The 25393-nt window shown below is 39.5% G+C and overlaps 2 protein-coding genes across 3 annotated transcripts in view; one reads left to right on the top strand and one right to left on the bottom strand.

Moving 5' to 3' along the window:
- exoc4 (exocyst complex component 4) overlaps nucleotides 1–12379 on the bottom strand; it is a 133180-nt gene extending 120801 nt beyond the window's left edge. Inside the window, exons 1-7 of the mRNA XM_006780713.3 lie at nucleotides 12274–12379; nucleotides 11248–11437; nucleotides 9277–9471; nucleotides 5022–5215; nucleotides 3611–3720; nucleotides 1662–1762; nucleotides 1399–1553 (exon numbers count right to left, since the gene is read on the bottom strand). Coding sequence (XP_006780776.2) covers nucleotides 1399–1553; nucleotides 1662–1762; nucleotides 3611–3720; nucleotides 5022–5215; nucleotides 9277–9471; nucleotides 11248–11437; nucleotides 12274–12353 — 1025 coding nt within the window. The 5' untranslated portion in view covers nucleotides 12354–12379. The remainder of the gene's footprint in view (nucleotides 1–1398; nucleotides 1554–1661; nucleotides 1763–3610; nucleotides 3721–5021; nucleotides 5216–9276; nucleotides 9472–11247; nucleotides 11438–12273) is intronic.
- A 4702-nt stretch (nucleotides 12380–17081) lies between these two features.
- The window catches only part of chchd3a (coiled-coil-helix-coiled-coil-helix domain containing 3a), an 81816-nt gene continuing 73504 nt past the window's right edge, over nucleotides 17082–25393 (top strand). Inside the window, exons 1-3 of one of the 2 annotated variants that reach the window (XM_035908101.2) lie at nucleotides 17084–17333; nucleotides 18350–18601; nucleotides 19139–19199. In XM_035908101.2, the coding sequence (XP_035763994.2) occupies nucleotides 17253–17333; nucleotides 18350–18601; nucleotides 19139–19199 (394 nt within the window). In that variant the 5' untranslated portion in view covers nucleotides 17084–17252. Of the gene's footprint in view, nucleotides 17334–18349; nucleotides 19200–25393 lie in introns of both variants that reach the window. The other variant, XM_087830804.1, reaches the window with a different exon arrangement.

Raw genomic sequence — 25393 nt, 5'->3', positions numbered from 1 at the left:
TTTCCATAGCAACAAGCATTGACTTTAAATTGAAGTGAGCATAGGGAAAACTAGGTGTGTACGCATCCAAATACAAACACACACACACACAACCTCAAAGTGTTAAATGCTCACACACGTATACTCATGAAGGCAACTTAAAACAATCAGCAAGCAGCACAACTGGAAACAAGCTACATGGTAGCCTATTACACTGAGGTCAGACAAGATTCAGTAGGCAACAGAAGAAGTAAGGCAGACAAGGCTGGAGAGAACATCCCTGACAGAAAACAAGACGTTCCTCTTAAATGGTTCAGGATCAGTGGACTGAGACCTGTGCTTCTCAAGTCTGCTCACTGTATGTGTATGTCTGCAGGAGCTGACGTGACTGCTTTTAAAATGTAGCAGCCCTCTACGGCAGGTGTGAAATTGTTTGTGTGTGTATGGGTGTGTTTAGCCATGACTTGTCTACGTTTAAAGCAGCAGAGTATCTGTTTTCATGGTCTAAAGCAGGTGTGTCTGCAGTCCTAGCCGCTACTATGTTTCACACCTGGTTGACTGTCTGACTATGAACACTATGGGACTGCATTCTAAACACACTGACTGTTGCCTTTACTGTCAGCTCTAAGTATAACTTAAGGATCCACTCTATGCAATAACAAAAGTGAATGCTGACTATAATACAGTGAATATTAGTGTAATTAATATAATGTTGGGTGCTTCCCAAAACTCGGATGGTAACAGAATGGTAACATTACAAAAAACAGACAAGCTACAAAACCCTGAAGCTACCGCACCAACAGGAATAGCTTTTACCAATCATTAGGGAGGGTGGCCACATTTTATTCAACACCTTAAAAATTGAGGCTAGAAAAATATTATGACTACAGAAGAATAAACAATGGGATAAATGATGGGAATGCAAGTGGGAGTCTTTTTAAGGTAAACAACAGTAGCTGCACATTGTTTTTTACACTGACCATTTTGGCATCTAGTTCTAATGCTACTTACCATCCCTATCAGGCAAACATTATCATTTCAAAAGGACTGCTTTCATCTTTCCACATAACAGCTTATAGTTCCCCTTTTATGCCCATCTACTGTCTGAAACTCCCTTCCCCTCTACATTTGCTATTTAACCCTTTAAAGCCTGAAATATGATCCAATTTTCTGAAAATAGAGTTTATTAAATCATCTGAAAAATTTTTTTTTTAATCATTACATTTTAATTTCCATATATGACTTTTAATTTCTATTGTATGTGCTAAATATGGCTTTTTTTTAATTGCTTGAAAATGTATTGTGCAATTTTTGTGCAGTTTAAGGGATTAATATTAACCTTCAGCTTCGTATTTTCTGATCTGTAGCAAATCTCTTTCGTCAGTTATTCTTCAGCAGTGAATTACGCCATTACTTTACCTTGGCTGGCTCTCCTGGGCCAGGTTTTCTCCCCTTTGGTAAGCATGGTCTGCTATCTGAGTGGTAGACCTCTTCACAATCTGTTTCAGCTCAGGTTCCAGCCGCTCCATTATGGCTTTAATGGTCTCTGGAAGCTTCTTCAACTTGGCCAGAGCCTAAAGAAAATGAACAATATGCCAATATTTTTACTTCAACCAAATGACAGAACAAAACATTAAGTTTACAATTAATAGCATGAGTCACGTGTGTGCACATGAATGTACCCTGATAAGGATGCCCATGAACTCAGCACTGTTCTCCTCTGGGTCCCCCTCAGTAAGGTCTGACTGGTTTAAGTCCCGAATATCTTGCTGCAGTTCATGCACTAAAAGAGGTATACGCATACAGACACACTTGTTACCATATAGTGTACATTATTATATTTGTACAAGCACACAGATCCAATTATTTCAGTGATAGATAAATGTACAAAAATAATCAAGAACAACAAATAAATTCAGTTTTACACCACTTCGTTATCTTTTAAGAACACACAACTGCACCTAACCCCACCCTAATCCCCTTTTCATCTGACTTAGTAGCCAAATTGAGAAAGGCAGTATCGAGTGATGCTCTAATTTCCATTAGATGGGGCCTCCCAATTTCCCATCAAAGCACGTTAAGAGAGTTAATGTTTATGGTAAGTTAATGGACTTTGGGTGTATTTCCTCTTTTCAGCCATTGCAACTGTAGGTTGTGTAATAATTATGACAATTATCATCTACAAATGAGGTGCTCTAATGCTATTAGACAAAATGGCAAGCTAGGGCATTGATGGAAGCCCGTTGCTGTGTCGTGACCACAGTTGTTAACATGACGGTATATAAGCACTTACTGCCTGCTGGCAGCTAATTGCCAGTGTTCTCTTTGCATAATATTGAGAAAATTGTGGTTTAGCTATTACTTAGAGGCCTACAGCGTGGGAGACTTGAGCAGATATTTAATATGTATTAGTGGTAATTTGTACATTTGCGTATTTATGTTTTTTGAGGTCATGACATACACATGCATGCTGATAAGCTGGGCAGAGTAAATAACAGTAGGTGGAGTAAATGACATGATTTAAATGGTAGATGGCTACCTAGGAAATGCTAAACATGCAAAAGAAGAAGAAGAGACAAAGACTGAGAATGACTGAAAGAACCGCTTTATAAAACAACTGCTGAATGGCACAGAGATGTTGAATGTACCATACCTTTCAGGGAAACCTTGCCCACAGATGGTAATTATATGCTAATGTTGTTGTTAATCTGTCAGTTGATGCAGCAACGAGATAAAAATGCCTTTGGTATGTACAGTATGGTGCATTGTTGCCTGGTATCCACAGAGCTAAAAACAACACGATGAGTTGCTAACTCAGAATGCCAAGAGTGGGTGTTGGAGAGGAAAAAAAGTGCCAGGCTTAATATAAAAACTCAGAAACACCAAGGGAACACCAAGTTATTGCTGGATTAACTTTTTTCATTATCTTCTTGTTTGCGTTCCTCTGTGCTCTGCCTGGAAGGAATGTGGCTCTGACTATACGCCCCTACAACCAAGAGAGGATTCATACATTTCTGAATACAGTCTACATTATCCGTCTCTGTTACGGCGCTGGTTAGCAGTTTGAGGGTAATAAATGCTGCTCCCTGCTGTGAAGGCACACACACTGGGTGACTAATGGTACAGGTAGGGGGGCAAGATGATTATAATGTTAGCGAGAGAGATATATGTTGTGATCATAGCTGAAGAAATGTGGGTGTGAGCCGTGTATCTCTGCAACAAGACATTTGTGACATATTTAGTCCTTTGTATCAAAGTATGGATCAGTGGTTTCTGTGTGCATTCAGTGTGTACGTATCCATAATGACATGCAAATGGATGTAATTCAAAGCAACACTAATGACTTCATTATCACTAAGAATATCAGCATAGTGAAAATAGCATAGCAGGATAAAATTCACACGCAGTGTTTTTTGATGAAACCAATAAAACTGCCAGTTGATGTCTTCCTTTCTCTGCTTTTTCTAATGCGTTCAGTTTTAATCGAGGGAAAGCATATGATTTATGGTTTTTCATGAAACTGGGTTCTACCCACGACTTTGTTTTCAATATATCTTTTCAGCCACCACCCTTTATTTTTTTTCCATTAGTGCCTCTTCTTCCCTTCCTTATTATGATCTTAAGATCATACCACTGCTGGATCCAGGTGTGCTAAACTGAGATGAATCCAAAAGCTTGCGTGGGGTAGACAGGCTGCCGACATCTAACACAGGTATTGGAGATGCATCTTTGGCCATGGAGCTGTGAAGAGGAAATAAAACACCAAAAACCAAATCCAGGCATTAAATGGGTCTCACATAAATATGTGACAAAGACACAAAAAGTTTAGTACGTGCAAAGAGAAATACAAATGCTAAACCTCCTCTTCCCTAATGAAAACAATCTACTGCTAAAACCAAAAGCCTTGCATCTCTGGGTGGGATTGGTGCTGCTTCCCAATGAGTCATTTATCAACCCTTAAACCGGAGGTGGAAGCAATCCAGGTCCTTTAAGTCGAACAGTATAAACACAGGCTGCCTGCTAAATGGGTGGGGTGTATGGAGGCTGGCTTGTTGTTAGAGGCGACCTAATACAGGAAGGCCAGGACCTGTCACTTGCTGACCCTCAGTAATAAATCACTGTACCACACCAACCCACTGCCACCATAATTATTGCACCTCACACACACACAGAATCCCTACCATTGAACGCCACAGCATCAACCGTGTGTTCAAAGCCATTGTTTTGCATTATACCTAATAAGCTGTCACAAAGGAAGAACTTAAATTATTCTCCTTGCTGCTGCAAAACCTACCATCTCATTCATGTGATCAGTGGTGTTCAAAGAGAAACTGTATATGTTGTCATACTTTCAGTAATTGGCAATGGACATTGTTTCCCAGGTTTAAAACTTGGTTTGTTCCCTGGAAACCAAACAGTACAATATATATATCTCTGATGTCCTTACAGAGGTACCCATAATGACTGCAGAACACCTAATTAGTTACGAGTAAATTACTGCTGTTTGGCTCCAACAATAAACATTTGCAATGCTTCTCATTCTTTTGGATCTTCCTAGCACCCTGTACAAACAATGAAGCAGAGCAACAAGTTATATGAGGTCTAATTGTTTTTTTGTCTGTAATGGTCTTGGTTTCCATGCAGTAAATAATTGGCAAGTTGTTCTTGGTTGTAGCAGCAATAGGATAACTTATAATGAAGGCACATCAGTATGATTTCAACTTTGAAAAGTTTAGAAAAACACACTGTAAAGGCTACATTTCTGTTGACTACTTAACAGGCGAGTAATAAAGGCTTTCGGTGCCTTGGACATTTTCCAGCGTTTCATTCTAACACTGTAATGATATGTGTAACATTCTTCTGCATGGGCAGCTATATTGGAGCAAGTATATGAACACCAATGTTTATCATGCAAATGAAATGAAAAGCTGTTACATTTTTGACCACAAGTCAAGCAACTGTACTAAATGTAAGGCCTTGCACTCATGAATTAACAATAATAAAACAGTCCAATTTCTGTTCAAACAGAACATGGCCCTTACCCTGGAAGCCTAGCAGCATTTTTGTCCCTGTTTTTGTGCCCCAGGCGACTTGTGGACTTGATGTACAGATGGCGGTGCAGCTCATCAATGAGCACCAAGTGTATGTTGAGCTTCTTGGTGTGGAGCTCCAGGCGCAGGTCTCCAAGGCCCTCTACTTGCAACAAGGGGCCTTCTAAGGACTCCACAGCTGTTACCTACATATAACAGATTACAGCCAAGAACCAGTCAGACAACCTCTACCAAAAGATAGCTGAGTCTGGTATCAATGTTTTGTACTTGAAAGAAGGTGGCAGAAAAGACAAGTCAAAAGTGGGGGCAGAAAAGAAATGACAGAAGCATAAGTATCCCCTCATGTTTCTACAAAACTACACACTCAAATTATAGGCAAATTGCCAACAGAAATTTTTACTGGGAAATTGAATCAACCCACTAGCTTGTGGCGATCGCTCCTTGGTAAGAAGCATCTGTCCAGACTTGTTGAGAGGGCAACATTATTGTAATAGCAGTCCAATTGTCCTGTCAGGTTAGGAAGTCTTTGAAATAAATGACACTTAATCTCAGAGAAACTTCCTCGGAAGGAGGAAGCAATAGTGAAGCTGGTGAATAAGTGTAATCATTTCTTTTCATTTATATATTTAATTGAGGATGATTTTTTTGTATCCTCCAAAAAATAAATAAACAAGTAAATAAAGTATCACCATGTGCTCCTGATTCATGACCTATATTTAGCAAATGTCATGCTTTTTCCAACCTGCTCTCATAGTTCATGAACAACAGTTATGTTTTCATGATTAAATATGCTGGTTTACATGTGTGTTAACCCATTTTATGTGCATATCTGAGTGCATTTCAGGGGCAGCAACAGCCAAATTCACTGTCGATAATATTTGATTGGCCAGGGCAGGACAGAAGGGAATGGAATGGGGAGAGCTGAGCAGACTACAGGGCAGGGAGCATGGGTCAAGTATGTGTTGATGCAAATGAGAGTCACATTAGTGAGAAGATGAGCTAATGCACTGCGTGATCAGCCTGCTTTGGCTTAATATAATGTCTGATTATCTGTGTGTGTAATTGTATGACTGTAAATCATTTAACATTTATGTGTTTGTGTGAGAGTGAGAGTCAGGGGTGGGGATAGGGGTAGCGGTGGTGGGGATCTCATTATCATTGGGCTGGGATGACAGAGGAAGCCTGGTTAACATCATTACATTAGGGGGCTAGGCCTGTCACCATAATGAAGAATATGAAGCCTCTTGTGAATTTGCTAAGAAGCCAAAGGAATGGCAAAGACGGAGAGGAGAGGAGAGGAGAGGAGAGGAGAGGAGAGGAGAGGAGAGGAGAGGAGAGGAGAGGAGAGGAGAGGAGAGGAGAGGAGAGGAGAGGAGAGGAGAGGAGAGGAGAGGAGAGGAGAGGAGAGGAGAGGAGAGGAGAGGAGAGGAGAGGAGAGGAGAGGAGAGGAGAGGAGAGGAGAGGAGAGGAGAGGATTTCTACAACCAAAGTCAGTCTGGTTTTTAACCAACCCCATGGGATCTAAGGCTGCCATTCAATAGTACACACAGAGCATAGTCTGAATTCTAATTGTCAACCCTTAGAGATAAGCCTCAAACAAAACCCAGGCACACACAATGTTGAAGAGAATGAGCTATGGTAGAATAGTGAGAGAGACAGAGAAATTATCCCCTAAAAATCATCTCCCCTCCACCATCACACAGGATCTTCCAAGTACCACAACAAGACAAGACGTGAGGAGGCATCTGGAGAAGTAACAACAAAACACAGATGTATACAGATGTATATATCCTGTGAAGGCACTTTGACAACCACAAACTGTAATATTTGTGGGGGGGAGTCTCATTAAATACCATAATTCTGCTTTTTTTATGCACAAGTAATTACTTTAACAAAAACAAATATAATCCCACTAATGTAGGCTACAAAAGGGGTGATATCAAGATAAGGAGAAGATGGTAGAAATCTAAAGGACCGTGACTTCATATCCACTTATCTCTTAAACAGCAAATATATAGCCTCAAAAAGGCTGATATTCAAGGCAAAGCATCTACACCCTACATTTCAATGCATTTGAGTCAATTGACAATTCCCCTATTTTTTTTTATATATTGTGCATAATTCATCGAAATATTTTTTATATCAAATACATTAGATAGGCTCCAATACTTTCCTTGCATCTCCTCTTCACATCCTGGGAGGGGCTCGGACATGTGGAAGAGACTTAAGCGAAAGATGGAGTCACATTAGTATAATTATGAGCACCCTTTTAAAGAGGGTAAAAATAAGGTAAGATTAAGTTAATTCCTACAGACTCTACTCCTGGTGCAGTACACGGTGTGATCAATACACAACGATTAGTGTACACTGATTTAAACTTTTTTATTTCCCCTTTGAGACCATCTTCTCTGGCTGTCCACACCTAAATTTCAAAAAGTTTACTCGGGAAGAGGGATGTGTTTCTGGCTACCATCCAGGAGTTTTCAGAAATTTTTATCTCAAGAGTACGTAGTTTCCAAGTACAAAAGCGATCAGATCAGAGATCAGATCTATGACCAGGGTCATGCTTGCTCATGTTTTCAACACTCAAGTGGTTGTGGACCTCAGGCATCTGAGGTAGAACATCTGGGGTTAAAGACATGACTTGCGGTGCATGCTACAGTTTGTGAGTATGGCTAAAAGAATTGCACACAATCTTCACTTAACAGCTTCCCTAGTTGACAGAATTGCTTTCCTTTGAGTTTCTCTTCTTCTAAAAAAATAAAAATTAAGTTGAAGGAACACTATTTTAAAACACTGGACGGGATCCATTGTGCATCAGCAGAGCCATGTTTGCGAGCCTTCCACTGAGAAGTTGTGCAAATCTATATAACTCCACACCAAAAATCCACAAAGTTGACCTTGATGCCCAAATCTATCTCAGGTATGAGTTTTCAATCACTACTCCATTAACTTTTTGACCAATATTTTTTAACAGTTGAGCACTGATAAGCATTATATTCACAGACAACAAGAGTTAGATGATTGTCAGATGGTTAGAAATAACAGGATAGTTCTTATGTAAGACTTACTCATTGTCTATTGATCTTAAAAATAAGCTGTCTGCCGGCCTATCACCTTGTGCTGAGATTGCTGTTTGACATCTAGGTGTCCAGTATCTAAAAACATAATTTCATTTTAGCTTACACGGTGCATTTATTTCATCATGTCAATAATAAATCATGTAAAATTAATTTAAAGTTCGGTGGAATCATTCAAATAGGTTATTTCAAGGTAATGCCATCATTTTATAAACATTAGTAATGTCCTTGGCCAGAGTCTTGTTTACTTAAAGTGGACTGTTCATACATAATTCATCCCTGAACTGCATAAATATGTCAACCGAGCCAATGGTAAGAGTGCATCCAACACCATTTTGATATGTAAAAGCAAATAAAATGCCATCATCCTGATCAAGTAGATCACATTTGACAAGAGACGAGACAGACGCAAAGCATCCAACTGACTGTGAACTTTCCACAACCTTTTTAAAACATGCTGTACTGACTGAGCACAGGCTGAATGAAGTTCCACTTCTTTCCACCCCCACAAAGAGGATTTTTCATGGTCCTATGGGTGCACCATCATTCTTCTTTTTTCCTCCTCCTCAGATAACCCCATTCTAGCAAACTAATTATTACCAAAGTCTGGAGGCAGACGTGCGGGGGTGACAGAGGAAGGCAGAGAGAAAAAGGAAAGAAAGGTAAGAAACAGAGAGATCACAGAGCTTGGTCGTTTAGTCCTCAATGCCATCTTTCAGCTCCCCTGCCATGCATACTGCAAAACATACATCAAAAGACATGCGTACACGCAAACATACACACCTGCAGCGCCCTAACTGATGTGGGCTACACCCACTGGACTGTTCAAGGCTAGAAAGAGGTTCTTTTAAGAGATGAGAGGTGCCAGGAAATCAATCTTCAGCAGCAGCACTTCATAAATACTGGTGTTTATGTGTGCATACTGTGCACACTATGGGTCCCTGCTTGATATGTCGATAGAAACAAGACAAAAATCTCTTCCCTTTTCCATTTCTCCCTTTTTCCATCCATAAAAAAACAAGCAAGATCAAACATGTTTTAAAAAAAGGACATATTTCCCACCAATCTTTCTGGGTTTTCCATTTTTAAACACTGTATATCTCACACATATTAAGGCACAAGATTACACTTCTACGAATCCCATCTTCAGCCATCACTCAACTCACCAGCATGTCTGTGGCATGAAGGTAGTGCTTGCTTGCCATGTAAGTTTCCAGACGTTGAGGGACCTGCTTGATGCTTTCGATCTCATCCAGCAACTGAAGAACATGCTTGTGCTCGATGCCTTCTATCCACAGCTTCCTCAACTCGTCTCTTTTACAGTGAAGCAGCATCTTACAAGACAGGAGGTTCTCCTTGACCTGTAGCACAGATTGAGATGTCCAGTGACACAGAACCATATTCTAAAACCCCATATAAGTAGGCATTTGATGACAGTGGGAATGGGAAAAAAAACAACTTTCTTTTAACAAGAAGAAAGCTCTGGCATAAACAGGTTAAGGGAGGGTTGCTAACTGCTTCAACAAGCTGGCGTAAGGGGAAAGAAAGCACAGAGAGACAATGCTTTTTTTTTTTACAGTGTTTAAATTAAATACTGCCTTAGACACTCATCAACAGACATACATTTTTATTAGGTGTAGGCGTCTTTGAAGAAGAAAAATGAGCGAGACACTTGCTTAACACAGTCATTATTTCTCTGTAGTTATTTTGTAATTTGTTACATAAGTGATCTGAATGTATTTACAATTAAGTTAAACACCTTTTACACCAACACAATTGTTTTCAACTGTGGCTAATCAACTCAGTGAATTTTAGGTTGAAATTAGGCAGCTAACCTGGGACCATACAGGAATTAGAATACATGAAAATTTTCATTAAATACACTTTTAATGGCAAAGCACAGGTATAATAACGTGCAATAATAAACAAAAATAATTACAATTTAACTCAATTTATTTATTATACAGAGTCCTCTTGGTGTGCAAGTCAATTTTTACAAATCTACAGGTGATTTTTCTCTGCATTATACTCTTGGTGAATCTCCACTAGCTGATCACACTGGCAGCTACTGCCCATAGGAGGTTCGGGGAAACTGAGTTTCTGTGCTGTTGGTACAGTGATTTCCCCAATCAAAATACCTACACTAATTCCCTAGAGTGATTCCCCACAATGACTGCTACAGCAATGATAGTGGGGAATGACATGGACCAGCAATAATATGGACCAGCTCAATAAGCTGTTACAGAGGGTTGCCACACTCATACTTCCAGGACCACACCTTGACTACACTGAAACCTCAGGACTTTTCAAGTGGACAAGGGAATTAATCTAAGCATTACAAAGAAATGTAGCGGAAATGCACTAGTTGTGATTGAAAAGTAGGGCTATCCTGGACATTTTACTGTAACATTTCTGTCGCCTGAATATTGAACTGCTAGCTGTTGAAATGCATCTGTATCATTCAGGAAATTTGTCATCACACTGTACCATCACAGCTAGAGTTTTGAATGGCCAACAATATATGGTTTGACTTATAAGGGAACTTGTTGCTTTGGCATGCTCTTGAAAGTGCTTGACATCAATTTTTGATGTTTTAATACAGATGGCGATTTTTTTCCAAACTTAAGCAGAAAAATCATACCACAGAGAAAAAGACAAGTAATGCTCATATTCACATCTTTGGGCATTTTAGAATCATAAATTTACTGAATATGTGTGTCTTTGGACTGTGGGAGCAAACTACAGCACCTGGAGAGGTGGAGGTGGAGGTCGAACTTAAACAGGTACACGAAGACCATGAAAGTTCAGTAGTTTAAAGACAGGACTATATCCACACATCTTGGTTGCATTAGATTACTCCAGAGAAAAAGCAGCACTGAGGCATTTAACATCATTCTGCTGATTGTAAGAATACTGACTTGAGCTAGATGCTGTTAAGTGGGCAATATTAGTCTTAGAAACTGCAAAAAAGATTAAAAAAAGATAATACTGACATAAGAAGTAGTTTTAATGAATAAAGAGATAAAGGAAAATGTATGAAAACAATATTTTGTTGTTAATAACAAAACTTGGTGCCACTATTCTGAAGTCTATCTAAAAAACATGAGTCTGTCTGTGTACATCCCTCTCCAATTTACTTGTTTGATCTTGTTGCGGGAGCTGGTGATGCGCTCTGTGATGCTCTGGTAGGTCCTGATGGCAGTGGTGAGTTCGGCATAATGCTGAACAATCAGCTCGTCTAAATCCCGATCACACGTCTCGAAAGCCTCCTCCAGACGACTCTTCTCCGTCTCCCTGTCCTGCACATCATCGCTACTGGATAGAGTCCTGCATCAAATAAAAAGGCAAGGAAGAAATATTTTAACCCACAAAGGGAATCTGGGGGAAGCATTGTTGTTTAAGAGAAGACAAAAGCATCCCTGAATTAAAAAATGGAAATTGTATTTGATATCCATTACAGTTGAAAAAAGGAAAATTAATGATATATCAGTAAGAGTATGGATTTTGTTATATGCAATTACGTTTGTGCTTTTCATACATTTTTTTAGGCAAGACTAAAACTATATATAAAGTAAAGAACACAGTTTCCTGTATTACAAAACTGTGGCGCTATTGGATAAAAATGAATAGATAAAATAGTGTGTTGCATGTGTAACAACGGTGGTTGCAACGACGATTGCGATGTGTGCCTTGTTTATCATGTTTATGTTTTTTCCTTCATTATGACCTGCAGAGAAAGTGTTGTGACTTCACAACAATTAGCAACTTATGGTAAGAGACATATAGAAAAGCCAGCCTACTAATAAACAGCACCTTGCTTTGCCACGATTGTTTCTCAATTTCTCGTCAATATTTATTAAGAAAACAGCCGCTTTCCAAATAATGGTGAATAAACTTTAGTCGTAAGTAACATTTAAAAAGAATCTTGGCTTAAGCAAAAAACAAAATAACTGCTATTAAGATTTGCCCATACACTAACTCAAATAAAATAGGTGAGGTTTAACTCTCTCCATTTATTTAGCAAAACAGGAAGGATGTAGCTAGCTACAATGTAGCCTTAGCATTAAAGGTAGCTGTCAAGCCATATCTGAGAGCAAATGCAAGCACAGTTCAAGGGTCTCTGACGTCTTACGCGCACATATAAAAAACTTAACATGTCTTACCTAATGACAGAGATGAGAAGACCAGAAGGGTCTTTGTTTTTGCTAACTGCACTCCTGTATCTCCCTGTATCAGCTGCCATTTTTCCAGCTGCGGCACTCAAACAGGAAGACAGAACCGCGAGGCTACACCGAGCGATTCTGGGAGTTGTAGTTTGAACCTAAAAGGTGTTTCTCAGTTCCTCTGTCTTCTCTTATCGCAAGCGAAACCTTTTTTATTCGGAACTATATTAATACCTGTTATAAAAATAAGCCCTGATTATTTTTGAGAAAAGATGTGGGTTTACTTCAGTACTCCAACTGAAGACCAGCTATTCAATAATGACCTTTGTAATAATCCTTTCTCAAATCTAATCTTCATCAAATCTCGAGACACTGTTTATGCTACTGTGTGGTGTGGTGATGATGAGGACTATATGATAGTATGCTTAATTTTTTTTCTCCTCATTTTTTAGCACAAAAAAAAGAAAACAATCTCAATGCAACATTTTCAGCTCAGTTCTCCTGAGACCTATAAAGAAAGGTTGGGAAAGGAAATAATGTGCGAGAGAGCGAGTGTCAGTGAGTTAATAGCTGACCCCTTTTAGAACATACAGTAGTGGATTTTGCAGGGCTCTCCTGCCCTGTATCTTTGACAATCTCTGCTGTACCAAAGAGACCGAGAAAGTGTATTGATCCTGAAGCAAAAGGAGGTCGATCCCCAGAAGCTTGGACCCTGATTGATGTGCTGGTGGACTGAAAAGATAACATTGTGTGTGATCTTTGTGTTTCTTCACAAAAGAAAAATGCAATTGCTGTGTCATGCAGGAAGCATTGTTTTTCTTTTGAAGGTGACTAGCTTCCCAGGTCCAAGTTAAAAATTTAGAAATTTCCAATCTTCTTCCCCTACCCCATCAGCCCTATCAAGTAATCTACTGGGTTTTATTTAGCCAGTAATGCAGACGCAAGGCTGTTTTCTTTCAATAAAAGCTAAGTAGTTGCTCTGATTTCCTGACCAAATAAAAGTGCAACAAGGCCATTCTAAATGCTGCATTAATGCACTGACTAATGTGTAATAAATACAACTTGGATAGCACTTAAAAAAAATGATACCACAGCATTTCCAAAACAAATTTTGGATTTTTAACACACAATCCATGTATGTGGTTCTTAAAGCAACACCAAATGATGCAAGCTAGACAAGCTATTTAGCAGAAACATACTGTTTTTGTGAGTAAATAATAATGTCCTTGGCTCAGTATCTTTTTAAATTGCATTTTTGGATCCTAATTACCAGATGAGTCACTGATAATGAATGATAATAGCTGTACTAATTATCCTGAGAAAAATTCAACGCAAAGATTAGAAGGCCGGTTGAACAGAGTAAGCTTATTTTCACATCTCAATTACACAACTTGGAATTTTCTAACAAAATGTCATCTCTTATTATGTGATTAAGAAGAAGATGGTTCTTTAGCTACCTGTTTCCATGGGAATGCGGAGGTGTAGGAGGGTGGGACAGGAAAACACTGAATCTATATTTCACCTCATGATTAATTTCAAGATTTCTCATCTTCAAACAAAACACGAGCTTCGCATCATCAAATCATCTGGTCTTTTCTGAGCAGACCACTCACCTCTGCAGAAATTAAACAAAGAGAAATTGAATAAAGATGGAACCCCAACTCCACTCAAACATCATAAGGTCAAGGTAAAGTATTAATACTGTGGGGGAAAAGGCAGCAATAATATAAAGGTTAGAAGAATAAAGAAACACGAACTTTTCTATTTGTGTTCACCTTTATATGTTGCTGGGATTGCCCTTGTGTTTTGGAGCTCATCTTGTAAGGGGAAAATTTGCTCTTTGATGCAGCATGTTTTTCAGTCAATAACAGCAACATTGCCCATTATCTTGGTGCACCGCTGCGAATTTTAAAGCAACAAATGTTAACTAGCTCACATAATTGCATAAACCAATGCAATGGTGCAAAAAACAAGGTGGGTAATTATGGAGATTCTGTTTACATCTAGCTGGTATTAACATATGAGACAACTAAAAGGACGATAGACATTGCATTTTCATTCTGCTGCATATGGTGAATGACTGAGCTATTAACAATAAATTAACCAGATAAGCAAGGATCATTATTGCTCTGCATTAAAGTCAATTGAAATGGTACTATTCCTTGCTACAATAATGCTGTGGCAGGAAAAGAAAATGTTGTATTCAGCTAAATCTGTTTCTATAAGCACTTCTTTCCACATAACCTGAGGCACTCCACAGCACGCCTTAAGGGTGCTGCTATACATTGTAAGTCTTTATTAATAATGTGTTTGTAGTAGGCTTGTTGTAGTGGTGAGAAATGCCTCCATGGGCAAGGACAAGACTAAATACATTCTAATACTGAGTCAAATCAAAGATGATCGAAAAGGTAGGTGTTATTTCGCTATGTGATATATTTTAAACCCATAGGAGCTACTAAAGTAGGTACAATAAGTCAAATCCACTGGGTTGATTTATGCCAAATGCCTCACAGCTCCAGATACCAATCATATCCCAATCTTGACCAAACAACCTTTATTTTCAGTGTTGGAAAACCACTTCATAGAGTCCGATGTGAAGTGATTCTGTCTTAAGATATTCCTCATAATATGAAGCGACTGATACCCTTTGATGTATATACACACACACACACACACACACACACACACACACATATATATATATATATATATATGTGTGTGTGTGTTCTTTCTTTTCCAGGGTGTGATCTTTGTAATACTGTCTGTCATGGTAAACTGTTTTATATTAAGAAAAAATGTATTTGATCAAGGTTTATTTGTGTAAAAGGGCTGAATGAACCCTCTGTGTATATCAAATTTCACAGTAATATCAGAGTATACACAGCCACGTTTGAATTCCCAAACAGATTTTCATTGATTTATGTTTGTACATCTGCGGCATACGCATTCCAGAAGACACAAAAACACCAAAATCGTCAGGAAACAGATTTATAAAGACTGTATTGCGTTATTGTGTGTATATAATATATCAGGTTTAGGGGATTCCTATGAGCTGTCATTCCTCATAATATCCTCTCTTCTGGAGGCATATCAGATTTCCAGCTATAATGTAATGTTCTCCAAGGCTGTATGAGTTGTTGAAATGGATATGATATGTAGTATTTGTCAAAAAGGAGCTATACAACATGTGAATGAATAATAATAATAAAAAACTTTTTTATTAACCCTAGCTGTTGATTTCATTATGCAGCAAATGCTCACCTAGAACCCAAAATTTGACATTTCAGCGTTTCCAGCATTTTTAATTCTAGCTGATTAAAACACACACACACACACACACACACACACACACACACACACACACACACACACACACACACACACACACCTTTTGTTTGTTTCTAAAGTCTGAAATGACCCCCAGAATACAATTAGATTTATAATACCTAATTAGAAATGATTGTGTGTTTTCTTTTTAATCTTTATTTGATAGGACAGTGGAGGGAAAACAGGAAAACTGTGAGAAAACCTATGGAAACACATCCTTCAGATGGATTTCAAAATTAGCCTTATAGCATATGCTCAACCTAGCGAGATGAACCGGTGCCCCCGTTGTACTCTTTTTTCAACTGTGGGATGACAGTCTTCAAGAGAAAATGTTGACTGCTTTTATTACATTAATGGAAACTAATTAGCCTACTTTGAGGTTTTCCCTGTCTATTCGGGGATGTTCAGAAAACAAATAGTTGTAAGGAAAATGAAAATTAACTACATTTATAAAAATACTACGATTGTTTACAAGATGTCCAAAACAAATCAAGGAAAGACAATAATATTTATGAGATTATGTTAAAGAAACACATGTTAGGTTAATTTGTAATTCTAAGCCTTGAGTGAGAGGTAAATAAAGTACTTAAAGTGTATAGAATTAAAGGCTGTATGAATGTATGTTTAAATGGGGCTTGTAGAAGAGATGGGCGGATCAATCCAACTATCGAAAGTATCAATACCAACCCTGGCACTTGTATTGGATCGATACCACTGCAATAGGATTATGCTTGTTTCTATCCTCTAAGTTCAATATGTAGCCAATTGTACTGTGTTAAATACATGTGTTTTTTAGAAATGAAAAAAAAAAACACCCCTTAAAATATGCACCATAAAAAACATCTGTATATTATGTGTTGACAGTCACATCTATTTTATTTATAGCCTACAGCACATTTAAACAACAGAAACCGACCCAAAATGCTTAGAGACAGGCACATTTACACTCAGGGCTCCAAACCCCCCCCCCCCCATGTTTCAAAAAACATTACAAGTTGAAAGGTATGTTTTGTTGTATTAACTAACGGTTGTGGAACGTAATCATGCACAGTAAATCACAATAATTCAGTAGTTCAAAATTTGAGAATTAATTATGATTCATCTTATAGATAATGACACACTGCTCTTTGCTATAGAAGCTGCCTCTATCGGTTAAAAGTACTGTTATGGTTATTTGCATATGCTGGCCTTGTCTTTACAGAATTTGCAGTACTAGCTTGTTGTCTAAGTGTTTTGAGTGGTTACTACGATTAGAAAGGGTCCATATGACGCTAATTTTGTGCTGTCAACTACTGACACAGTATGTTGTCCCAGATATATAAACACTACTACAGTTACAATATTAACAGCGACACAACTGACAGAGAATTATGACAGGCAGTGTTGCGCGTCACTATCCCGCGCTACCACGTGAAATCAATAACCAATGAAAGTCGCTGTTGCATGGCCGGATGACGCTTCTGTCCAATCAACTCGCGTGTTCTTCAAATACGTCGAGTTCAGGAAGCGCTAAGAATCCCAAGCAGTGGAGAAAGTGAAGCCATCTATACCTGGCTTGAAGTAAACTGTCCAAAAATAAAAGCAAATTGCACTTTTGTGTTATTACATGTGACACAGATAACTGACATTTGTTAACGAGCTGCCGTTTGACTATGGGAGCAAACAACAGCACCCGCCGCGTGTCATTTGAATCAGACGAGAACGACAATGTAACCGTGGTGAAGGGCATACGGGTAAGTGATATGATGGACCTTAGTTGAGCATGTGTTACATGGCTGCCTTAATCCAATGCTGTGTAATCCGAAAGCGTTCTGGAGTGGAAGTGCAGTCTTATGCTATCAACAGTGCTACGTGACTCAAATGACGCAGAGTCCTGGCAGCCTGGAAACTTTCATTTATTTTCATTCATTCATGAAGCATAGAAGAAGCAAATGTGTGGTTAGTAACCCCTGCAGTTGCTTTGAGATTTAGTCTGAATAAACTTTTTATGCCTTTTTCGGGATGTTGATGTCACTTGCCTCGTGCTCTCATGTCGGCTGCAAACTTATGGCTGTGTTGTGGATAATAATACCACTGATCAGCTGGTGATAAATATAGAGCAGAGCGGATCAGACTGTGGCTCTGTCTATTATTACTCAGTTGTTAAGCCAGCGTGCCGAGACTAGTGCTATTTTGGTGCTTATCTAAAAATAATAAACACAATGTGTAGCTTTCTATACCAGCAGCAACAACATAGTTAAGCATTTAAGGAATGTACTTATTTCTTATCTTACCAAGGGCTGCATGAGAAGATTGATACCATTTATACTTCAGTACTGAAAACTGAATCGCTGAGTATGAAAACTGAAAATCAGGAAAACCCATGCCAGTCTATCCACCCCAACAGTATAAAATATCCCTAAAATTCCCACTAAATACTCTATTAACTTTATATTGTGTTTGAGTGAAATATATAAATAAAGTGTGGTATTAATGAATACTTTATTGATCCCCGTGGGGAAATTCCTCTCTGCATTTAACCCATTCACCCAGTGAAGCAGTGGGCAGCCACTGGGCCCCCGGGGAGCAGTGTGTAGGGACGGTACCTTGCTCAGGGTAGCCCTTCAGTGGACTCAAACCCCTGACTTTCCGATCATGGGGCGACCACTCTACCTACTGAGCTATCCCCCCACTAGCTTTATGCCTTTATTGTGATATCATCTTAATTTTTCCTCTAAGTGTTCAACTTTTCTTCCACTCTCCTTTGCAGCTTTCTGAAAATGTCATTAAGCGTATGAAGGAACCTGCAGCTCCTCCAACACAACAACAACCTGCTACCACTCCACCACCCCCAGCAGCTCCAGCTTCTCCTCTTCAGCGGCCAGTGCCTCCCCTCTTTGAGCCCATCACCTCCTTTCCTCCTCCCCCTCCTCCTCTTGTTGAACCTGTTGCACCTCCAGCCCCTCCTCAGTCTGCCACAGAGTCTGTGGCTGCACCTCCACCTCCACCTCCTGTAGAAAAGGTAACAGCACCCACCATTGCTGACATAGTTCCCCCATCTTCATTTCCCCCAGCTGCTGCTGTTGCTGCCGCTGACGTTGTTGCTCCTGCTGTTGAGCCTGTAGCAACACCTTCTCCTGTTCCTGCCTCTGTTTCTGCTCCTGCCGATCCCCTGCTTCCTTCCCCCTGCCCTGCTCCAGCTGTAGTGGAAGTAGTCGCCCCGCTTGCTCCTCCTCCTCCTCCTCTCGTAGGTGAACAATCACCTCTTAAAAATGAATTCACTGCTTCCTCCCTTCCACTTGCTCAACCTGTTGCTCCTCCACATGTGGCTGAACCCTTTACTCCTTCATCTGTAGCTGAGCCTTTATCACCCCCTTTTCCTGCCAAGACTGAGCTGATCACCTCTCCTCCCCCTCTTACTGAATCCGAACCCCTCTCCTCCCATTCTGTTTTCGAGTCCGTCAACTTCATGCCACCACAGCCTGCCAAGCCATTTGTTGCACCTCCCTTGCCTGAATTTAATGCTCCTTGTGAACCAGTTGCCCCTCCTCCTCCTCAGCCCAAAGTTGAACCAGTGCCCAAGTCCAAACCAGTCCCACCACCTCCTGCTGCATCAGTTGGTGAGTTTTTATTCCAATTTTCTTTTAAAAAAAATCACTGCTGGTAATACAAAAATAAATATAAAAAGCATGCTATTATTATCAATGTCAAGAGTGACCAAAGAATGTGAGGAAGAAGGAAGCTGATGTGGTTTGATTAATTAAACTTAAACAGCTAGTTAATCCAAAGATCAGACACGTGTTCCAGTTTTTATAGATTTATGCAGTTGTAATCTTTTGACCTATGAAGCAGCAACACAAACTTCATTCTCCTCCCTCTTACAACCGATGGAAGTGTAGTTATAACAAAACAAAAAAATCAATTGTTTTTGGGAGTGACTCATTTTATTATGACATGTACGGGACGCTCTTTACCTGTATGCTTAACTGCAAAGCCAAGGCTATGTGAGATCAGCTGTCCAGCTACAGTGAATTTTAATGATGTTTATTGTGTGGGTGTTTACTTTAAGCCACCTTAAGCTTTTTGCCTCCCAACTTTTCATGCAGATTGTAATCAGTCTTAATTTAAAAAATGGGCCCCACAGTAGCCTCGGTCATATTGTGATTCATTGCCATCCCCTAACTGTTAATGAAATGATTAATTCTAACTTGTACTAATGCTAATAAATTGATGCTGTAATTAGTGGGCAATGATTCTGCCTCGTCACTGTGAAGCTCAGGCTGTCATAATACCTCTTTTACCTTTGTGCAGTTTGGAAGTAAAATAGTGAGGCTAAACTCGTGCTTTTTACTCATGTGGCTGTTATTAATAATTCTATATGAATAATGGATCAATTGACACTTTATTTGAAAGAGGGACCTCCTAGTCAACTTTTAAGAAGCCACAGAGAATAATCATTTTCCCTTTACTCTACCATTTTTCACGTCTATGTTTTGGTATTCTGGTTCATTCTCACCACTATCATCTGTGACTTTTTTAGCAGAGAAAACTTTCAAGGCCCTCCGTGTTCAGGAACAAGAGACTGCTGAAAATTGTCACATGTTAGTGAACATATTGTAACATAGCTTCTTAAAACTCACAGTATGAAAAATGTGTGTGTACTGTCTCACACACGGAGCTAAAAGCTGACACTCTTTCCACTTTTCTTTCACTCAAAGTAAAGTTTTAGCCTTATTGTCTTGCTAGTGTGGGCGCACGGCCCTTATCCCTTGACATTTGTGGCGGAGGACATTTGAATGTTACTTGTTCATTACGCAGAGCAGAACGAGCCGTAGGTGCAGATTCTTTCGAGGTTGGCATCCAGGGTGTGGGCAGGCTTCCCCATCCTTGACTGTGCTCAATCAGTAAGGTAATTAAAAAAGGCCAACTTATGCCACGCCACACTGACTCCAGTGATTAAAACGACACCTCCGCAGTTTCACACAACAAACCTCCAGGCCTCATTAAGGGAAGAAGGTGGTTGGAGAGTGTGTATGTGTGTTACATTTCTTTACTTTGCAACTGGGCTTCCATGGTATGACACAGAATTTTGTTTAACTACATAAGTAACATAAATGGACAATGTGTAATTGCCACCGTCAGTCTTTTGGGTTTATTGTGGTTTAGTGGCATTTACAGTACCGCGCAAAAGTCTTGAGTCACCCCTCATTTCTTTACATTTTGCTGTTTGGACTTTTTGGAGCCAATTTCCAGAATATTTTTTAAGCAACTGACCTATAAATCATTCAAGCATAAGAAATGCACCTAACTCCGTGTTGCGTCTACACATAAAAGACAAATCCCCAGTTTTAAATTGTTTCTTAGACACTTTGTTACTAGCAGCTTGTCACAAAAACACATTTTTCCCCATTTCTTTAGATGATTCGTCAAATGATACCAAATATAACACTGGATTTGGTGTGCATGGTATGGTTTAACCCCACCACCACCAAACAAAATAATAAAAAAAAAAAACAAAGAAACTTGTCAATGGAGGATAAAAGAGGCCGGCCTAAAAAAAAGTAGCAGATGAACAGTATCTGTAACTCTTGTCCTCAAGAAATAGAAAAAGAAACAGCAAAGACCTGGAACAGAATCTGAGAAATGCACCTGGCACTTCAACTGATCTACTGTTCACTGAACCCTCATCAGAAATGGCCACAGTGGCATGTATTCAAGCGGTCAGGGGAGAGATAAAAAAGTGAGTGTCTATAGCCATCTGTAAAACACGGTGGAGGATCTGTCATGGTTTGGAGCTGGGGATTTTGTAACAATTTATGATCACAGAACAGAATCGTACGATTTAGATGCACCATGCGATAGCACCTGGAAAACGTCTGACATTAGTTACACTAAATTAACTGCCCCTCTCCTGGAATCTTCTCCATGCTCTTGAGAATGTGCTGGGATACACAGCAAACCTTCTGGCAATGGCACGTAATGATGTGCCATCCTGGAGGAGTTGGACTGAATGTGCAACTTCTGTAGGGTCCATGTGTCTTCTCATGATACCAGTAGTAAAACAGACTCTTACCAAATGCAAAACTAGTGATAAAATAGCCAGAAAAGATGAGGAGGGAAACAATGTCAGTGGCTCCATCTGTAAAAGCATTCCTGTTTTGGGGGTTGGCTCAGTGTTGCCCCTCTTGTGGACCTGTTGCTAATTCCACTAACACCAAAACAGCTGATTAATAACCCCTTCTGCTACCTAACAGACCAGATCAGAAGTGTAACTGACTTCATGCAATACACTGACGAAAGATTGTACCTTTAATAATTTGAGCATTGTATATTATCTGTAGTCTCGATCAAAGATCACAGTTGAAAGAATGGTTTCACATCCCTGGTTAACTAGTATTAGTCTAGATGTTGTTTTCATCTATAACTGTGAGCTGTAGATGGCTTTGAAGTAAATAATTGTTAATAATCTTAAACTGCGGTTCAGTGGAGAAAGGTTTTCATCACTACTTGATCTGCAAACCTGAAACTTTAAAGTTGCCCCTCTAAAGTCGTTGTAGTAATTAAATGATCAATGTAATTTAAAGAAAAAGGCAGTTAGCAAGTCCTGCAGTCCTGAAGTTATTGTTGTCGTCTAATTTTAGAGCCAGTCATGCCCAGACTAACAATTTCCTGCATGTGGATTTTGCCTTTAAAACATACAACACTGATGTGCTTTCTACTGTTCTTTTGTAGAGTTGTGCTGCTTTTGTACCATCTCACTCTGTTTCTTCTAGGCTCAGCCTATGATGTTGAAATCGGGGCTCTGTAGGTACAAAACCATCTGTTGCAGAAGATAGGCTGCAGATAGTGTCGTTATTTATGATGCTAGCAGGATGTTTTCGTTCTTTATCGTGGTGCAGAATGAATTTGGAATTGATCAGATGCTTCTCTGATGTTGCTACATAACAAGGACAAAGTAAAACTTCTTTAGTACACTCGAGAGTTCCAGCACAATCCGAAAGTTTCCCGCAGTGCTGCATGTTCCAAGCAGCTTCCACATTGTTAGTCCAGGCTTTGATTCCCGTCGGCCTGAAGTCACAGCAAATGGCTTGGAAAAGAGCGGTTTAGTGCATTTTCTTTTATTTTTATTATCAAGATGAATAAAGTTATAACTCCATTGTTTGCTCTAATTAGTTTTTAGATTGAAAGATACATAAAACAATAACTTAACTTGTATGAAGCGTTGCTGTCTACTGTTTTCACAGTGGTCACCTGTCTGTTCTGGGACATTAATTTATCATTTCTGATGTCTTTCCATTTCCTTTCATTGCTCATTAAGTCTATAAATACTAATGTGAAGTCTGATAAGAAGCACAGATCTCTTGGGACCGATAGAATATAGTCCTTATGCACACAGTGCAAAATAGTGTTTGTTTTGGCTGTATTAACATTTTTTTAATCAATGTATGTGGCTGCCTCCTGCAGGGCGTATTAGTCATACAACAGCAATGTGCGTCGACCTCTTTGCAAGGTCACCACGAGGTACCGAGTTTACAGAAGTATTAAAAGAGTCGAGAGGGGGAAAAAAAAAAGCTAACTTGGGATGATTGATCAGGCACGCTCTTTTTAAGGAATAAGAAAAAAAAAAACAGTATGATGAATGTGAATCTTGTTAAAAATGTTGCAAAGTTCAGCCCAATCCTCAAAGGGGTGTGACCTTAATGAGGCGGACATTGATTATGCGCGTCCATGAGAGTTGGGTATCGAGTGAAGCGCTCAGCAGGTCGGCTGTCTCTAAATCATGGCCTGAGTCAGTATGTGTGCGCTGATTACACTGTAGTCAAGGTTGAACCTCCTACACCTTCTCCATTGTGCTATAAATATTCATGTGCCAGAGCCCACACACTGCTCTGGACTAATAGCCTGCTTAAAGATATCTCCCAGGTGAGGCAAGGAGAATTTGGTTTAGGGGGATTACCATATACGTTTGTGCATAAATGTTATGTTTTTCTTGTTGTCTCTTAAAAACGATCACTTAGATTGTGTCTCATTGCACAAGATTTTGTTAACAGGAGTAAAAGAGAAAATGAGATGATCCGACTTTCACCCGATTGCCGGGGCTGCTAGTTTCCTCTCCGCGTTTTCTTTTCTCCTCCTCCCTTTTCCCTATTTGTATATAGTGAAAGGTGCACAGTGATTCGACTAAGCGCGAGGTAGAAACGTGAGGAAGTGGTAATGTTACAGATTATGCCCTCCACGCGGGTCCTGGGGTTAATGAAACTTCTGATGAGAAACGCAATTTGCCTTCGTCTATTATCTCCACTGCCAATAGCCCCGCGCTCCACCGCCTCGCGTCGTCCTCTTTCGGTTTTTCCACAGGGTTTAGTGATTGGTGGAAATGGGAAGGAGGGGGACACGTCTAAAAAGATGATGAGTTTTTAATCTTTTTAACATTTACATGTCCTACTCAGGATTGACACGGGCTCTGTCGATCTGGAATTGTCTCTGACCCCAGCCAGCCTCCCTCAAGGACCCCAGACAGTGTTTATCATATCAGAACCTGTTCTCCTGCCGACCCCGCTAGCAATCTGAAGCTTCTTTCTGTAGGGCTGGAGAGTTGCTTAAGAATGCCTGAACTTGGAGGACTTTTAAAATCTTCATAGTGCACTACTACAGGGTATATATATTCAGTATAAATGTAAGATATTCTAAAGGGCAGTTGATGCTGAAACGGAAGCCTTACCTTTAAAGTTCACAAAGACAGAGCGTGACCTGCGACTTTAGCTGCCAGTTTTGATATCCAGTCAAATCCAGCACAAGGATAAACATGTTTTAAATTAAGTATTAAAATAAAGTATTTTGCATTGTTGACTCGCTGTTTTAATACAAGAGGAATTCCCATAGGTGATTTAAGAAGATGATAAAACGCTTGCATTTTAGGTATGATGGTGTCCTGTATCCAATCAATATACAGGGAGTGTTTCTTATTTATTTTTATTTGTTTAGATGCTCGAATATTTACAGTACTGTGCAAAAGTCTTCAGCCTGTACTATGGCTGTCAAGCTGTGTTATTGTTGGCATTTTCTGTAGTTCAGCTAAAGGAATGGGAACAGATGATGTGTTTTTTGTGACAGGCTGCTAAGTGCCTAAAGATACAATTTAAAATGTGTTCTTTGCAAAGTTGTCTGTTACATGCGGGCACAGCACTGGCTCATTCCTTGAGTTAGATACCTTTCCTGCGGTCACTTTACCGTGTAGAGTATATTTGTTTTTTTCTTTTGTTCTGTTTTATTAAAATAAAGCAGCTCCTGAAAACATTGTCATGTGAAGATTCTCTGTGGGTTCATCATATTTAATCAGTTATTTGGTTTGTTGTTGACAGAAAAATATTGAGCAGGTCAGCGAACTTTAAGGTATAAACTGTTGATTTCTATTAGGAGTCAGAGTCACAGAGTAACTGTCTACAGTCTGCAAAGTCAAAGATGACAAACTGTGCGGTCGTCTTTGTTGACCACATCACAGCATTAAGGTAAACAGAATGAATGGCTAGCCTGACATTACAGTAAATATGATATTGATGAGAAATATTAATATTGATCGCTGAGTTGCTGGTCTCTCGTGGTCAGTAATTTCCCATGTAACTCGAGTGTACATTTGCATTTTCACAGGATTTTTTGTGGGTAATCTGAGTCTATTTCATAATAAATCACAACATCACAGCATATTTCGCACCGTATTTCAATACCTGTCGTAAAACATAATTAATACGGGTTACTTGGAAAGCCTATGGCAGAGCCTCTGTGAGGATTTCAGACCTACAGGTTTGTCTCTCCT

This window comes from Neolamprologus brichardi, chromosome 17 (assembly GCF_056152115.1).
Source record: "Neolamprologus brichardi isolate AB-2024 chromosome 17, ASM5615211v1, whole genome shotgun sequence".
Lineage (NCBI taxonomy): Eukaryota > Metazoa > Chordata > Actinopteri > Cichliformes > Cichlidae > Neolamprologus > Neolamprologus brichardi.
The sequence above is the reverse complement of the archived record's forward strand: the minus strand, read 5'-3'. Positions and strand labels throughout refer to the sequence as shown.